The sequence below is a fragment of the Coffea arabica genome, chromosome 8e (genome assembly GCF_036785885.1).
Source record: "Coffea arabica cultivar ET-39 chromosome 8e, Coffea Arabica ET-39 HiFi, whole genome shotgun sequence".
NCBI classification, from domain to species: Eukaryota; Viridiplantae; Streptophyta; class Magnoliopsida; order Gentianales; family Rubiaceae; genus Coffea; species Coffea arabica.
In genome coordinates this window covers 8,876,543-8,894,752 of record NC_092324.1, presented here as the reverse complement: position 1 = coordinate 8,894,752, position 18,210 = coordinate 8,876,543, and the positions used below count along the sequence as shown (strand labels likewise).

Here is an 18,210-nt window from a genome sequence, read left to right as displayed (position 1 = left end):
GGCATGCAAAAGTCTTGACCAAAGCTTCTTGTAACAATTAAATGTTGCGAGTAAAAAGGAAAAAAGGGCTTCAAGTACCTGGTAAGTGGAAAATATTTATTGGAGCACGATCGACTTCGCGGCAACGGCTTGCATAGCAACTTCAAGTCAATGCGATGGAGGCTATTTACGAGTAACAAGCATCAGTCTAGTAGCACTAGCAACTGTAGCAATTTCTAGACAGCAATTCTCGACTCACGAGCTGCAAGAAAGCATTGGTAGCAGCGACTAAGCAACTCTGCAATAGCAGAAAGTTATTATTGTTGTTTCTCACAAGTGAATCTGCGACCCCAGTCTTGATTATTTATACTAGTAGCATTGTGTTGAGTCCGCGGGAAATCCGGGTGAGAGGTTTTTCAATTTGGATAGGAGTAGACTCCCAATCCTGTATGAATTGTTGTTAGAAAGTAATTTCATGTACAATTGAAAAGGGAGCCGTGCAAGCTTTATTGTTTGGAGTCGATTTGTGAAGAAATTGGGAACTCGAGTTCAATGCCCAATATGATTCCCACGACAATCTGGCCTAGGGACTTTCCAATTTGACTATGCATATCTTGTAGGTTCCTAATCATCATCAGATACTACTTGGTATTCTCAGTAGCAATTGATCTCTTGTATGGGTTGTGCACAAATCTTCTTGATTAAGTTGGCGGGCGTGATTTGCAAGTGGATAAAAAAAAGGCAATTCTTTATTGTATGGGATTGTAATTTATAATTTCCCTATTTCGACTCCTGATAAAGGGTTTGATCCTTCTACAACTTTATTTTACAAGCCGTAAAGGGACTAGTGATTAAAGTTTTCGAATTGGTTCGGAATTTAGATTCACCGCCTATTTTGGCCATGGTCCAGCAAAGGTGGTGTTTATAGTAGATTAAATTAAGAGATTCCTCTTGTTCAGTTTGAGATGCTAAATATTTATATTGTTTGCATTCCACAAAGCAAAGTTTGCAAGAAAGTGTGAATAAGATTATTTAGTCGTGGAGATTCATAGCACAAGTCTCACTAAAGTGCACATGCATTTGATGGCTGGGGCGGTGGATATGAGGCTAAAGAAAGTGAATTAATCTTTTAGAAATTGGAGAACTAGCCCTTATGACATTCAATCCGAGTTAAAAAGAAAAAAAACTGAAACCTGTTCGTGAATGCTAAAAAAAATTGGAGCGAATCTCAACAAATGTTAACGCAATTTGTATTGGACTTCCTCTTGAGTTTTCGGATTTAATTCAGCAACAAGATTGTGTAGCTCACCAAGGATGCAAATGCTAGCTTTGGGAGGTTTGTTCGAACCGTACAAGGAAAAGAATTCTTGTGTGCGTAATGCTCAAATTCCTACAAGTAAAAGGAGATTTATACGAGTCACCGACTTGAGGATATTGCACGGTATGGCTGACCTTGGAAATTGAGATGTCTTGCTCTTGGAAATTGAGATCACTAATTCACCAAGATATGAGTCAGTACCTATTGTGGCATCTTGCATGGCCATCTTACGTGAGTCATTACCATCAAGTTTCTAAAAGCCTTAAGTGTTGTTCATTTGTGAGTTTGGTTGGAAGATTAATATTTTAACGGTGTTGGAATTGAGGTTAAATATATGTATATATATATACATATATATATATATATAAACTTGTTCATTCAAATACTCCGCTAATTTCTTTTAGTGTTCACAAACAAGTTTCGAGGGGGCATTTATAGACAATGAAATTTTAATTAAATTCCAAAAATTACCATCGGTCTATAAATTATTTTTATGACTTATTTTTATCCAATTGGATATTGCCATATGCCATGTACACCTGAAAAAATTGGTTATTAAATGGCCAATTATATTTCGCCACGTGTCAAGTTGAGGTGTTCCAAACCAATTCAAATTGCAGAAATATCTCCACCAACCAAATCATATCATGTCACATGTCTATTGGATAAATATCTAAATATTTATTTCTTATTAAAGGGATAATATTTAGCGTTGTTTAATCCAAGTATATTTCTTATATACTGCAATAGTTTGTCCAATCAAACAACGCCACGTCATAGGTCCCTACAAGTTTGGCCAATTAAGGGACTGCTTATTGGTATTATCTCTTTATTAATAAATATAAAATAAAAAGATAATATTTAAGCTGGCACAGTCCTAATATGACTACACGTCTTGCAAGACAAGTAAAGTGGTATACAGGTTTTCAACCTCTACTTCATACTATAGCTATAAATAGGGGTCTCTCTATTAAATCAAGGGACACACAGAGACACATTCAGAGGCATCTCATACGTTCAAGTATTGAAACTCCAAACTACGAAGGTCTGGGTCTTCAAGCTCTTCAAGTCTTCCATCTATCAAGGCTTGAGTTTTCAAATATTTTCAAGTTCTTCAAATCTTCCATATCAAGATTTGGAGGAGTCGATGGTTGATCCAAGAACAAGCTGCGAAGCCCTTGAATTGGCGTTCGAGAAGAAGAATCGAAGGAAGCTCTCTATAAGTTCGAGAAAATTCCAGAGATTGTACCCACATATTTTTCCAAATTTATATATTACATATTTGTCGTGTATTTCTTTTTTCTTGTCTTTTGCAGACTTGAAATTTTAATCGCGTACAGTTAGTATAGTGGGTTTGGTTGAAATATGGAAGAAAGCAATTGGTAAAATAAATTTTTGTTTTATTTTTGTACAAAAAAAGGTAGTTTAGGATTTTTGAGAAAAAATTTAGTCTTTTGGGCCTATATTGTTATATAAATAGTAAAAGCAAGGGAGGTAGGTGTAATTTAATAAATTTGAGGGAAGATCTCTGCAATTACAGAAACCTCAGGGGAGATTTATGAAATTATCCCAATTTATTAGACAAAATTTACTTTAAAAAATATGTGATAAACTATTTACTTATTCCTTGTTCTGATGGACACTCAATTGTATCAAATTTTAGTACTTAACAATTTTCTAACTTAATAAATTAAAATTTTTATATTTTAATTTCAAACTACAAGCTCCGTTTGGATTAGCTGTTTTTGGGGATGTTTTTGAAAAACTTTGTTGTAGCAGAATTTTTAGAGTATATTTTGAAATATTTTTAGAAAATATTTTGAAATATTTTTTATTGGCACTTTATTATGAGATTTTTGGTAAAATTTTAAAAAAAATTTAACTAATTTTTAGATTATCTTTTAGAGTTCTTTGTTGTAACTTTTATTGTATTTGAAAAACTAATTTTTGAAAAACACTCCAAAACAGTTTTATCAAAACAGTTTTATCAAACACAACCTAAGATTTAGATATTCAAATACGTAAAATTCAGCAAATTATGTTTCACTATTCAAATTTCAGATTAACGGAACGGAATCTCATGACCCTCGCTTGCCTAACAATCTATTTCGATTCTTTTTCCTTCGAACATCCGAATTATCAGCAGTAAGAAGCCTACAGCTTCTGAAACCCTTCTCAGGTTTCAGAACCGAAACCCTTAAATCCGGGGGATGATAAAAGAAAGAATAAAACAGTGAGTCAAAATCCCAGGAAAAAAAAAAACAGCAGAAAACAGTAAAAGCAAGAGCAAATCCGAGGAGCAAACGAGGCAGAGAAATCATCGTTTTGCCGGAATCCGCCACCATTACTGTGTCAAAAATCATCAGAGAAAAAGCAGTGTAAATCCCGTTCTTCCTGTAACTCCAAAAGCTGTAACTTCTGTTTATTTCTTGATGCATATAATTATGTCGACAGTTTTGATCCTTTATTGAAGTATTTTAGTCGAACTATTTTGCTGGTCTGTGAAGTTTTAGTTGAGATTTGGTATTGAATTGGTACTGTTCTTCTTGTGCTGAATTCATATGAGCAAGTTTTGGGTTTGCCTGTACTGGGTTAGGATGGAGAATTTGTGATCCTGTAAATGCAATCAAGGTGTTTGCTAAAATGTTGCATGGAAATAGAATTTGAGTTTTGGATTATAATTCTTGAAAGCTCTTGAGTTTTGAGTTCTTTCCAGAAGGCATTGCAATGAAAAACATCACCAACGCGCGTGAGTGTGTGTCTTGGTGATCGTATTCTCATATTGTGCTAAACAAACAATGCTGTTTAAGTTCAATTTAATCAATTTATCAAAATTCTATCTTGACAAAAAAGGTATCCATAATTTGATTTCTTTAATTTAAACTAGAATTTCAATGTGGACTACTATCCTTTTTACTTTTATCTTCTGATGGTGTTAGATCTCATGATGTTAATAGATCTCATGATGTTAATAGAGCAATTAGTTTTCTGTTGTTGTTGAAAAGAAAAAGAAAATGAGTTCACAATATGAGTGGAGACACTTTGAGAAGTCATGAACGTGGAACTAACTCGCATGGCTAGATGATACTTCTGAAGCTGCTTCTCTTCTATTTCTTGTTCTCGGGCCTCTCTCACCATTGGTGAGCTTTACATTCTTCTCTTTCCCTACCCTGTCCACTCTCCACAACTTGAAGCTTCACTTTCAGTCCCAGTTCTCTTTGCCTCTTCTTCTCCCATGTAGAGATCTCAAACATCGTCGTTGTTGATAATTGTGATTTGAGAAGACAAGTTTAGACTAAAACTGGTATGTGTTGAGTATTGTGGATTTGAGAAGACAAATTTAGATTACAATTGGTGACACTAGGACAAGGGCAAACAATTCTAGCTGTTTATTCTGCCACCTATTTTTTGGGTTGAATTTTGAAACTGTGAGGCTAGACTCGGGCAAATCTCGCTTTTATATATATATGTAATATTTTTTCAACACAATCGGTCAACTGGATCAGGACTAGCCAGAGTTCATCAAGTTAACTCCGATTCTAGCATCTCCGAGTAAAAGTAGCCTGGAATGGGAGGCTGGGTCGCAGTGACAACTTGGCCGAAGTTAATACCCTGATCAGAAATCAATCAATAGCATTCTTGTTCAATGAAAACAGCTTTAGTACCGCAGATTTTCCATTTTTCCTTTTTTCTTTTTTTCTGTTTTGACCACTCCCCTAGTCTTTTCTATTTTTCATGATTTGCCTCTAGTTGTTTGTTTTAAAAGTTTTCATTAAGTTTTGAACTGAAAAATGTTAATTGTCTAGCTTAATAATCTTCTTGTTTAGTTGAGTTGTAATTGGCTTTAATTGGTTCCCTTTTCCCTACAGAACTCATGCAGGATAGCGATGGATGTCTTGCAAAAAAGCAGTGAAAGAATCCCTTTGAGTCAGAGGCCTGAATATGCCGATGTGAAGCCTGTCCCCCAGAATGATGGTCCAAATTCCATTGTCCCTATCTCCTATACTGATGAATTTAGAGAGACAATGGACTATTTTAGAGCAATATATGTAGCCGATGAGCGGTCTCTTCGAGCTCTTCAACTCACCACCGAAGCCATCAAACTTAACCCTGGAAATTACACTGTTAGTTCTTGTTTTGTGTTGATGCATGCTTATATGTTTAGTACCCTCTATAGAGAAATTGGAGTAAGAATTTTTTGAAGTAAGAACCTATTGTTTTTGCTGTTTAGGGAATTTTGCAGTAAATATTTTATGATAAACAACACAGAAGAGTCTAAATTTTGACCTTTTTCTGCTATTTTAAATTCTCACAACAAGACCCCTTTTGTTAAAGTGATTTTTTGAATAATCATGACATGCGTGTTGGCTATCTTGTTCATGAGTTCTTGATGTTATTAGATGGGCCCTTTAGGTTCTTGAAGCTTTGGAAAAAAGAAGAAAATATGGAGGGGAATTATTTTGTGAAGAATTATGTGTATTAGGCATTTATTTTGTGAGTCTGTTGATTTAGGTATGGCAATTTAGGCGGCTAGTACTTGAGGCGCTTAATGCTGACATGAACAAGGAATTGGACTTTGTGGATGGCATTGTGGAAGGAAACTCTAAGAATTATCAGATATGGTATCGCTACATTTTTCTTCTGCATTTGGACCCTTATGTAGATAATTTCAGTTTTGTTGTTTATTGTACCTGGTGCAATTGATGCAATTGATCAAGGACAAAGTCTAGGTGTCTGCAGACTGAATTGGTGAGGTGATCCTTTTGACAAATAGTTTTCTTGTTTTATCTGCATGTCCTCTTATTTTCTCCTCTCCTCTTAAGCTTTTAACAATCATATTTGTGTGGAAGCTTAGTTTCATTTAACTTCTGGGATATGCTTGAGTTCTGTTTGTTGCTATGGAACTTTTTCTATGCTGGGACATTGTTCATTTCCAAATCTAAAGATACTTAATACATAACAGGAAAAAAGGATTATCTTTGTACTAGTAGTATTTGGAAAGCTATCAGCTTCCTTTGCAATACCTATTTCATGTCAATTCGTATCATGTCAGTTATAGTTCTTTGGTTGGTAAAATAAAGTGTCATAAGAACATGCATAGTTGAATGGAACACAATCTGACATGTAGTTTAAACATACAAGAGTAAGCTGCGAAATTTGAACATAGAACTATTGGCTTGGGATATTATCACATGGACAAGCTATTTTGATATTGAATTTTGCTTAATTGAATGGGAGGCCCCATGGAGTCGGTGAGGGTTTAAAATCATAACCTGACATGTAATTTCAAAAAAAGAGCAATGTCCATCTGGAAACCAGTGAAAGCTGGATTGGATTGCCTGCTTGAAAAAAAAAAGAATTTTTTTTTTATTTATTCTTTTAATACATACATTTGGCACAAGCATGCATTCAAAACTTTCCTTTTTATGTTGTTTCACCCAGTTCTATTGTTGGTTAGTTTTGAATCATTCTGGTTTTAGGGACTTGAAACTAATTAGAAAAATGACTTTCCAGGCACCATAGGCGTTGGGTTGCTGAAAATTTGGGAACTGATGCTTCAACTAGGGAGCTTGAGTTCACAAAGAAAATTCTTTCTAAGGATGCAAAACATTATCATGCCTGGTCTCATAGACAGGTAATATTTGATTTAGTATTATTCTTTATTCTGTTCCATTCTTTGAGGTGGAAGAGTTCTCAATTGCCTTAAATGACAATCACCATGTTTGCTCTGGTAAAGGAGGTGTAAAGGGACTTTTTGTTTGGTATGTGTACATGAAGAGACTGAATATCTAAATCTCTTGTGCAGTGGGTCCTTCAGGCACTTGGCGGATGGAAAGATGAGCTAACCTATTGTGAACTGCTCCTCAAAGATGACATTTTCAATAATTCTGCTTGGAATCAGGTAAAGAATGATGCTTTGGTTTGGATTAGATCCTAAATGTCATGATGTCTATCTCCAAACGTCATTGGTAAATAGGCCTCTTTTATGTTTTGGTCTACCAGTATACATTGAGTAATACAAGATGGTGTTGCCTTGAGAATAAAAATTACCAGCTGGTCCTTATCCTTTTTGCAAGTTAAAAAATTGGTAAATAAGGTACAAGATCAAGAAAAGCAATTTATGCAAGTCCATGAAGCCAGTTACTGTAGAAAAATCAAAGAGAGCCATGACTCTATAGCCAGTCTTGACGTCACTTTAAATATTCCTCCAGTTTAGATATATATTTTGCTCCTGTTTTCTCCATAAAACCTCCACTTGTGCTAGATGCCTAGAACAGCCCCAAAGCCACTCCAAATCCTCTCTTCTCTTTTCTAATCGTCTCAGGTGGACTATCTAGAGTTTTCTTTTTTGTGTTAGCATTGTTATTAGTAAAATCTCGCATTTCATCTCACATGATGACTCGTTCTGCAACTTCGTGACCAACTTTGTGTAAAACCTTCATTGTTTTAATGTAAAACTAATTTAAATTTCCAAGTTCATGACCAGATGTTCTTGAAAATTCTTATAAACAGGGAAAGAAAAAAGCTGACTAATCTGATTAACAACGTTAATGTTTTCAACCCAATTTGTGCTAGATTGAATATTCAAAATCTTTTCCTAGTTGAACTGATTAAATCTTAGGTATTCTCAGGTAACCCAAACTAATTAGTTAGAAGCTTATAAACTCAAACCCTCTGACCTTATGCAACACAATTGTATTGTGCTTATATGCCTATTTGGATATCTTGTTAACAAAATCATCTGTTATTTGTTCTGTACTGATTGATAAATATTTAAAGTATTCAATGTGTGTCGGTGAACGTATAAAACGTGAGATTTCAAATTCAGCTGTTTATGGATCTAATGTCAAAACTTTACTGGTACCATCATCCCAAATGCTAGCAGATAGTTAATTGTGTGATTTCAACTTGCATCATATAATCATCTGATATGCTATGAGGAGGTCATGTTTTACTCATCCTTGCATGATCTCTTGTCACAGTGTTGTACCTTTGTAGATTTCTACATCTGAGAAATCCCATGTTGAATTATTGGTTGCAGAGATATTTTGTTGTAACAAGATCTCCTCTCCTTGGAGGCCTGGGGGCAATGAGGGGGTCAGAAGTAACTTGTACAGTTAATGCAATTATGGAGCATCCTGAAAATGAAAGTCCTTGGAGGTACCTTCGAGGCTTATACAGAAATGATACACATGCTCTAGTTAAAGACCCTCAAGTAGCGTCAGTTTGCTTAAAGATTTTGACTGCCAAAAACAATTACGTGCACGCCCTCAGCATGCTTTTGGACCTTCTCTGCCATGGTTTCCAGCCTAGCCTGGAGATAAGAAATGCTGTCTATGGTCTCTCTGACTCAGGTGCCCAAGGTTCTGATTTGGTGAAAGTGGTCTGTTCTATCCTAGAACTTGTAGATCCAATGAGAGCAAACTATTGGAAGTGGCGGAGGAACATAGTGCCTGCTCAAGCAGCTCAATGCTTGAAAGATGATGGATTGACTGGTTTGAGTTTATAAAGGTGCCCATAGATCTTTCGTCTTATCTTGCCTTCTTTCTCTACTCGTCAGTATTATCAGAGGAGAGAGGTCCTACATAGAAAAGAACTTCTTATGTGGAAAGTCCTTGTGTTGCTCTTTACACCACCATATTGAACTATCCTTTTGTTGTAACACCACCATATTGAACTACCCACTGTAGCTGAACCTCTAATTTACTCGATTTGAGTACCGGATAAAGGATGCAATCGAAACATATATAAGCTATGCAACTTGGTTTCTTCTGTCTTTCTATTTTCATGATATTGACTTGTTTTTGTTTTTTTTCATAATGTAGCATCCTCCTCCATAAGATTTGCAGAAACTGAGTTTTATGACAATGGGATGCTCCCCACCTATTCCATTCTCACCCCTTTTGGGCTCTAGACCGCCAGGTTCTGGTAATTATAGGCGTTTCAAATGTCACTACTGACAAGCATTCTAGCAGAAATTAAACTAGTGATGGACTTTGTCGGTTTATATTCCTATATCACTTGTTTGCAAGTAACCTTGTCAGTTTGTCTCAGTGGTTCACTAATTTATGAAATGTTGGAGATTTGTTAATTTTTCAGTTGATGTCTTCGCTGTGTGGCTGTGATTATAATAAGCTGACTTGAACCTTGCAGAGTGACCATTCATCGCATATGAGATTGTAAACAAACTTGTCTAACCAAAACAAAATAACAATTTGTATAATACAAAGATTTGGATAAAAAAATTATATAATATGTATCATCAAGGTTGTTTCGCATGACAAAAAACGTCAGCATTTAAATCTGAGCAATTCAGGCAATCCAATTAGCACACCATGTTACTATGTTTTAACCCTCCAAACTACAAATGGAACAATGTTGGGAGTCCCTCTCAAAGTATTCTTTCCCCTCAAAATATGTTAATAGAGAAGGTAATGCCGGGTATTTAAAAAAAAAATTTTGCATTGTACCGCGGAAAAGAAGGATGTTGCAGTAGCCTAGAGTCAAGGCACTAGCGCAAAGGTATTCAACTTTTCCAGTAGAGTGAAGCAGCTATAGCTGTTTCTCATGTTTTTTCAGGGTAAAAGCAATTACCACGTTAAAGCAGTGCTACTGCTAACCAAACTTGGGGAAGATAACTTCAGAGCAAAATTGAAATTGAAATAGTAGACGTTTATTTGAAATGGTGAAGTATTCAGTGTTCAACAGCACTGCTTGGCCCAATGATCGAGGGATTCAACTTTGAATGAGATGATTAAGAAAAAACACTAGCTTTAGAGTAATTTTACCCTACCAACCAGCTATTCAGCTGCATCTCAAGTCTGAACTCTGAGCCAAAGGAAGGAGAAAATGCTAATGATGAAGCCACAGCAATCAGAACAGGTCTGATCAAAGCAAAGCAAACTTAATGGAGAAGGATTGCAATGTTAATCCAATCCAATTGCAGGGCAGTTATTGTAAAAAGTAAAATGAATGTGCAGCCACTCATTCATATACTTGGCAAAATGCTCGTACTCAATCTTAAACTAAAACAACTAACTGCGAGGCAGTAGTGCCTAAACTCCTATCAAAACGCGAGTGTTGGTGCATGCTCACTGTAAACAGTCTAAGCATTTTCTGCAGAAAGTTGATAGACAACCTTTCAAGCTCGATAACTGGTCCAACTTCCAAGTATCTATCACCCTATCCCTAACGAAATCCCACCCAAAAAAAAAAAGACAAATTAAACAAGAAATACACATAAATAAGCAAATGAGGACAGGAAACATGCTTTGGCAAATGACCTCAAAATAGACATTGCATGGATAATAGACATAACAAGCTCAAAAGCTGCATCAGATTTATCTTTTTACATTCTCTAAACTAAGGCTAACATGTTAGCATGTCTAAGTAGAGTTATCACTAGTTACATCCTTCCAGCCCCTTCTTCATGCAAAATTCCAGTTGATTCATATTAACAAAAGTACACAATCCCAAGCCTGACCATCTAACTATTCTCAGCAACTGCCTTGTCAATTTCATCCACATGCTCACGAAGTACATTCCACTGCAAAATGGAGATAAAGTACTTTAAAACAACCTATAACAAGAGATATTGCGAGCCAAAAACATTAAAAAGAAAAACAGAAAAAGTCACAAGTAAAGAGAGCTGTCAAACAATACCTGGTCCATGGTCAATGATATCCCTGAAACAAAACAGAAGAAATCAGTAAATTTAAAACTACAAACAGTCTAAATACACACCTGATATTACTGCTCTATCATTTCAAGACAAACAGTTACTGGTAGATAACTCATGTAAAAGATACAGAGCAGACATGTCCAGACAAGAGAATGTGATTTTTCATCCAAGCAAATAAAATTAATTGGGAGAACCTATCTAAAATATCCCATAACTTGATTAACTTGATTAAAGACAGCTTTTTTCTACTCATAGTGCAGTTGTCATGAACTTTTCATTTTATTCTATACAATGAAGACAACTTATCCACATACAATTGCCCTATGCTTGTTTACAAATTTTTATGCATGCATTCGAAAAATTCCCCCAGTCCAAAATCAGTAATGAGATTTGACTAGGTATCTCACTTTTGATACCATCAAATTTTCAAATTTAAAGTTTCTTCTTGACATGCTTAAATGCTCCTAAAAACAAACATACAGCTCGGTTGTAGCACCTTCTTCAGATCTACCATACCACCTACACGGACCAAAGCTACTCCATGAAAAAGAATGTTTTCTCCGCCTGCTAGGATAATAGGAGTCCACCTTGACAATATTTTGTCAATGCAATTTGTTACGTAGTGTTAATGGCAATGAATAGGATAAGTATGATTATAAACTCACATTTTACACCTACAAATCAGTGATTGCAAGTAAAATGTAATTCAACACATTGTTCACATTCCAAAACTATAGCACAACTAAAAAGTTCAAAACAGCATTTCTGATAACATTTAAGCACCTGCAGCAGGAAGGGTACAAAACGCAGATCAATGATCCTTATATAATCACATATTTTAAAGCAGATAGCAGCAAGGCAAATTCAATATTATGATTCATCCGGCAGAAACAAGAACTCCTTTCTACTTTCCCCCTTTTTCCCGCTCACAATCACTTCAGTAACAGCAACAACAACAACAACAAAAAAGAATGACTTTTATTTTGCCCAATTTCTTTTCCATTTGAAATGCAAAATCCATCGCAAAAAAAAAAAAAAGCACAACCCGATTAGCAGCATACATTTGTGCATCCATTAATCAAACTAAAAATCACATCAAGCAGCAATATTCTAACCTCAATCTCAAGCAAAAAAATCAGTTTTTTTTTAACAATACTAAGTCTGTTCTCACCAGTCCAAGGATTTTGTAGGGCAAACCTGAAAACTCAGAAAAAAATGCTTTTTGACTTTAAAAATACTGTAGTTGGTCTGATCACTAATTAGGGTTTTAGGGTTTTGGGTTATAAAAAATAAAAACAAATAAATAAATAAACAAAAATAAAAAGTAAACCTTTTTTGCCAGGGAGTTGCTTGCCATCTTTGACGTAAAACTCCCGAATATCAACAACCACTCTTCCTTGCCAGTTCCTCACAGAAACCCTCCGATTCTTCGATATCTAACAAAATTTCCAAAGAAAAAAAAAAGAAGAAATGATTACTCAAGAATGTTCAGTAAAAACAGTTATACAACTATTTAAGAGGAATATTCATGAAATATACCTCGCAGACGACAATGTCGTCGGCAGCGTCATCGGAATCGTCGGCTTTGGAAGATTTCTTGGGACGCTTATTGGGCTCTTCGTCTTCGGAGGCGTAGTCCTCGTCCTTCTTCTTTCCCCGCTTCGACATTTCTCTCTTTCGGTGCTTCGGATTGACAAAATACGATGACGTTTTGAAGTGCTCAGGCCGCAGAGGTGAATTTCCTTTCCCTCTAAAATGCTTATTGGAGCAGGTCTTGGCACTCATATTTATGCAGAGAGCAGGAGAGACGTCTGCGGCATGTGAAATTACATCTTTGCCCTCAAACTAAGGTGTGAAATGAAATGAAATGAAATGAAATGAAATGCTTTGGTACCTAGGGCTGCATACAAATCCAATTTTGCCCTGCCAAGCTGAAGCTCCCGTTCAAATTCGAATTAAGCTAAATTTGAATTTGATCCTATTTGAGCTTTAAAAAAATTAGAAGATAATTATTTTTATTTTAAAAATGAATAAAATAGTAAATTTTTTAATAAATAATAAAATATTAAGAATTGATATATAATTTTATTATTAAAATAAAAATTATATATATAAAAATATATATATATAATTGAGTAGCTTACGAATTAATGAATTGAGTTTTTTTATACTTGAACCAACTTGAATTTAATGTTGACTGAGCTCTTTGACCAAGCTGATTCATGAGTGTTCATGAGTTGGTTGATACGTTTGCATCTCTATTTCATAGACTAGGAGGCATAACCGCAGCGTTGCACGGTGGAATAGATAGCGCTTATGCTCGTCAACCCTTGGATAAGTAGATATTATGTGACGCCCCCACTTCTCCCTAAAACGAACTAAAGGGTATCCGCAGGATGCCTGTCCAACTCTCGCCAGGACTCGGTACAATCCATAATTCAAGACTAGGAATACTTCAAATAACTTCAATGCATAATAAAGTACTCCAAAATATCTCACACTTACAATAAATCAGCTCTCAAGTTTAATACAACCCAAAAGAATATTTACTACAGTCATCTGTTGTAATACAACTTAAAGTATTCCAAAAGAGACTAATTTAGTACTATTCACGAGCACTCTTGGTCTCGAACCCTATTAAGGAAAATAAAATCGTGGAATGAGCTACACAACCCAGTGAGATTCCAAGACACTCTAACAGTTCTACTAAAGCAAATAATGTTAGCGTATTATATGTACGGTTCAAGGTTACATATTGACACATTAACATGAGACAATAACCAATGTACGAGTAATTAGCATAACTCATGTATAGCTCGAGATTTCACATTGGCACATTATCATTATGCAGAAATAAACACATATTAAAGGATACGGTGTTCCATTGGAACTATTTCGGTCAACTGCACCTTATAACTTCCGGTCCCCACGGTACTGTCTGGCCATCGCCTTATCCCTCCAGTAGTAATACTCGAGTATACCGAAACGGTGGCCCAGGATTCCAACCTACCCGACCGAGCCCAATCCTGACTCGAGTAGGTCAGTAACCAAGGGCAGGACCCAAGTTCAGTTTAGAGCTTACAACATGCACAGGTAATCAAATAATTTGGCGAATGGTAAAAATTTATTCTTTTGGTAGGTCGAGTGAGATAAGTACACACTCGCATTAAAATGATGGACAATTTCATATAAGCAATTACTAGCAACAATTAACACATAAACACGTAAGCAATATTTGATAATTTCATGTGAACATGTAATTTACGGTAATCAAGTAATCAAGTACCAGGTAATCAAGTAGATAGGAAAACGGTAAGTAATTACGGTAAACGGTTAACGGTTGACGGTTAACGGTTAACGGTAAGTGATTACGGTTAATTGGTAGACATTTGTCATTTTAATAGGCCACCATTGGCCGTGTCCCACTTTTACCATTTAAGAGTCGAGGAGATTCCCTCCAACCGACTTATGCAGCCATAGCATCATTAATCATTTAAACACATCACATAAATATGCAATTCAAGTATCTCAGGTCGAGTACTTCAAGTATATGTACTTCAAGTATTTCATGTCGAGTAATTCAAGTATACCCTACTTAAATATCCATGAGTGTGGTAAATACTTAACATGTAGCACTTAACACTTAATGATCATGGAATAAACATGTCATAGACTCATTCAAATTACGTACTCCTATATGGAACACTCACCTATTGAAACAAGAGAGTAAGCGCTCAAACAAGTGTTTAGACGTCCGCTCCGAGTTCCTCTTGAAGATCCCCTTGAGCGTCTGAACAAATAACAATTAACTATCACACACTATTACTTAAAATCCCCAATTATCACGGAAGGTCACACACTAGTACAATCTAGAAAATATCGCAATTATGAGCCTAAATTTCCTCGTAAAATCGAGGCCCAAGAGTGGAGTTCAAAAACTCAAGAATAATCCGATTTTCATCCTCAAAATCATTGGATGGAAACAAATACATATAAATCATTTTCAAAACGAACGATTGAAGTTGAAAGTAAATCTGCCACGTCACAATTCGGCTAAGAACTGGCCGGATATCCGGCCGAATTTCTGGCCGGATTTAAGGCAGTGAACAAACCCAATTTTTTTCAAAACTCACCACCAATCCAGCCAACTATCCGGCCAAGAACTGGCCGGATACACGGCCGGATTCTATGAAATTATTCCCGAGCGGATTCTTTTTAAAATGGCCAAAATTTTTTATTTTTGGGGTATTCTTTGAAAAATCATAACTTACTTCTTGATTGTCCAAAATTGGAAAATTTGGTACCGTTGGAAACGTCTTTCAAAGTACTAAAAGTTCCTAGAAGACACCTTTCCACGAATCTAAGTGGAAGGCATTCAAATTTTGGCTTGAAGTTGATAACTTGAGTTATCAAGACAGTTTTAAGTTGATTTTTGGCCAACTTTGAAAATTCAACAAAATTCACTCAATTTGAACCAGCTTTTGCAATTTGGAACTCTATTAGAGTTGCAATCCATGTTTAGAACAAAACAAACGGAATGAGAATTGAAGTTTTGAGCACCAAGATATGGTGACCCAAAGTTACCAAAATTTACTTGTTAAACAAGGGTTTCCCAAACTCAAATAGTGAACCTTGGAAATTTAGTTTAACAGCAAAACGGACTCGGAATAGCACCAAATTTAGCAGTATAATACTACCATATAGGGACTATTCCTCTGCCAATTTTCATAGAAAAATATGTACGGAAAGTTGGTTAACGAAACCGTTGAAATCACAAGAAATTCTAAGGCTAAACTGCCTTTGAACTTTCGTTTTGCCGTTTCCAAACATTTGGTCAAGAAACATCTCAAACATGGTCTATTCCAGTACGTAATGTCTAAAATATGTCCAAGGTACATTTGATAGGTGATTTACACTAAGAAGCTTCGGATAACAAGTCCCAAATTAATGTTAGTTTCAAATCTGTCCAAATGCATGGTATTCCTTCACAAGACCAGATTCAAATTTTGATCATAAATCACTCAATTCAACTCGGAATTGAGCATGGTTGGTGGCGTTGAAAAATAGACTCATAAGGCTATATTTTCTCAGGAGAAACTGTTTTCAAAATCTGTCCATAACTAGCTCATTCGTGAGCATCAAGTTACAGCTCATGTGCTGCCTTCCAGGAAACAATGAAACAGGACAGCAATTTTCAAATGAGTGGTTTGGCTCACTCAGATGGAACCAGAATGTGTATTTTACACCGTTCGAAAGCTGGGAATGTCTAATTTTCAGTCCCACAAATGGTACTCAATTTTGACATTGGAGTAAAAAGATATAGCCGAAACAAAAACACTGCCTGGGTGAATACGGGAATAGTTTTCAGATTTCTAAGCTTTCGTAAATCCAACATTTGGGTGACCAAATCAAATTATTTTTCAATGAACTTTTTACACACTCAATATAACATGTAAACAACATAAGCAAGCCATTAAAATCTCAAAATTTCGCACCAAAGTGCTCGAACAAAGCAGGGGCAAAATGGTCACTTTTGGTCATTGCACCATCCTTGAGTTTCTATCAACAACCCAACATTAATCCACTAGTTTAAGCACTAAATAAACATTATTACCATCAAAACATCACAAATCAGTCCATATATCCAAGGTGGGAGTTCATAGAGCCCACACAACCAAATTTTCCTCAAAATAATGCTACCCACTAACATGCATGAGTATATATGAGCACTAGAACTTCCATAAACCAAGTTTTCAAGGTTTGATCGTTACCTACTTCACTTGGTGTGCAAAACAGAAATTTTCGGTCCCTCCTTGCTCCAAGAAAACTGTGAAAATAGCCCCTTTTTCTTAGCTTAGTGTAGTCTCCAAGTGATTAGCTATGTATGGTGAAATTTTGGTGTGATTTGGTGGAGGATCAGTGAAGATTCGATGAAAGAAAAATGAAGAACTTTGGTGGGTTTTCTTCTTGAGGTGCACGGCTGTCTTAGAGCAAGAAAATGAGAGTGTTGCACGCCACTTTAGATGATGAATTGAAGGGTTTTGATCTAGTGTGATGCACTCATGAGAAGCTTAATAATGTGTGGCCCAAAATGCTCCAAAAGTCAACTAAGGATAGTGCGCGTACACGCGCGCTTCGTGCTCAATTCCTCTTGGATTTATTTCACTAGTGCACTAAACCTCTAATGCACTTGTATACATACTATTGTTATTCACTCTTAATAGTCCAAAAATAATGGCCTTAAGTCTCTCAATTAATCGCGCGCGTAAAAATGCGTACTTCCGATTTAAGCGCGATAAAGCGAAACCTCTAAAAAATTCTTATAACGATAGTACTACTAACTATCACTTGAGTACTTCAACATAAAATTACCTATTTTAGAACCATTGTATAAGTCTCCAATTTTCCAAACTTATTGTACTCTCAATCAATCACTGTCTCCAAATGCGCATTCACTATTCTCGTTAAATGAGCTTTCAAAAATTAATTTCCATAACAAGTCATTTTAAAAATAAATGTAAGTCATAGTTCCATGTAATTGGGTCTAAAAAGGTTACAAAATAATATTTGGGGTAAACGGGCATTTAAATATTTAAATAAGCTCGTAACAGGAGTTTAAAATAAATAAATTTTACGAGTCCTCACGACTTTTCTTAATCTACTATTGATCATTCTTATTTTTTCAAAATTAATATGCTCTCAATTCAAATGTATTCTTGAAAAATGGGTACTCGTTGTTCTGAACTAAACGAGTTTTCGAAAAGTAACTTTTCTAACAAAACGCTTTAAAAACATAAGAGAGGCGTTTTTCCATATAAATGGATTTTAAATAGTCGAATTAAATAATTAATTAAATCAGTAAAATAAAATAAAATAAGAAAAGTTTTCGAGTCCTCACACATTACATGAATAGCGATATTATCATTGAATTAGGTTCCTTGTGGTCGCGGTACATGTTCTTTACCGCTTGGAATACATAAACCTCATGAATTAGACAATAATATATTTATGCTCTGGAAGGGATTGGAATTGCTTATAGTCCAAAAGCAAAACCGTAAACAGAAATTTATTGCATGCATAATACACAGTAGGAGGAAAGTTAACTATTTGATCCTGGTATAAAAATTAATAATAGAATAAAGGAATGACATAGAAGGGAATAGGACTTCCAAGACCCAGAGTGCAAATTCAAAGTTCACCATAGAGATAACTAGGGGGATAAAACTGGAAG

At 35.6% G+C, this 18,210-nt stretch overlaps 2 protein-coding genes across 3 annotated transcripts; one reads left to right on the top strand and one right to left on the bottom strand.

The window, feature by feature from the left end:
• Positions 1-3,264: 3,264 nt before the first annotated feature.
• On the top strand, positions 3,265-9,074 carry LOC113704306 (protein farnesyltransferase/geranylgeranyltransferase type-1 subunit alpha). 2 transcript variants are annotated; one of them, XM_072061698.1, is made up of 6 exons: positions 3,265-3,693; positions 5,167-5,421; positions 5,810-5,919; positions 6,812-6,932; positions 7,104-7,199; positions 8,340-9,074. In XM_072061698.1, the coding sequence occupies exons 2-6, from the start codon at positions 5,185-5,187 to the stop codon at positions 8,805-8,807; spliced, it is 1,032 nt and encodes a 343-aa protein (XP_071917799.1). In that variant the 5' UTR covers positions 3,265-3,693; positions 5,167-5,184; the 3' UTR covers positions 8,808-9,074. The 2 variants fall into 2 exon arrangements, with proteins under 2 accessions (XP_071917799.1, XP_027081925.2); XM_027226124.2 differs by having other exon boundaries at positions 3,267-3,675.
• Positions 9,075-10,568: 1,494 nt separating this feature from the next.
• Positions 10,569-12,826, bottom strand: LOC113702830 (RNA polymerase II transcriptional coactivator KIWI). Its single transcript, XM_027223985.2, has 4 exons — positions 12,519-12,826; positions 12,310-12,415; positions 10,961-10,983; positions 10,569-10,844 (listed from the first exon to the last, which is right to left on the bottom strand). Exons 1-4 carry the CDS (start codon positions 12,762-12,764, stop codon positions 10,785-10,787), a joined length of 435 nt encoding a protein of 144 aa, XP_027079786.1. The 5' UTR covers positions 12,765-12,826; the 3' UTR covers positions 10,569-10,784.
• Between the last annotated feature and the right edge of the window lie 5,384 nt (positions 12,827-18,210).

Bases quoted from the DNA above. Each gene is read 5' to 3' on its own strand.
- LOC113702830 (XM_027223985.2), bottom strand. From the start codon at position 12,764: ATGAGTGCCAAGACCTGCTCCAATAAGCATTTTAGAGGGAAAGGAAAT. The intron at 10,984-12,309 runs GTTTACTTTTTA...GTTTTGTTTCAG, and splicing joins GCAACTCCCTGGCAAAAAAG to GGATATCATTGACCATGGAC. The intron at 10,845-10,960 runs GTATTGTTTGAC...TCCATTTTGCAG, and splicing joins TATCATTGACCATGGACCAG to TGGAATGTACTTCGTGAGCA.
- LOC113704306 (XM_072061698.1), top strand. From the start codon at position 5,185: ATGGATGTCTTGCAAAAAAGCAGTGAAAGAATCCCTTTGAGTCAGAGG. The intron at 5,920-6,811 runs GTATCGCTACAT...ATGACTTTCCAG, and splicing joins TCTAAGAATTATCAGATATG to GCACCATAGGCGTTGGGTTG. The intron at 7,200-8,339 runs GTAAAGAATGAT...TATTGGTTGCAG, and splicing joins ATAATTCTGCTTGGAATCAG to AGATATTTTGTTGTAACAAG.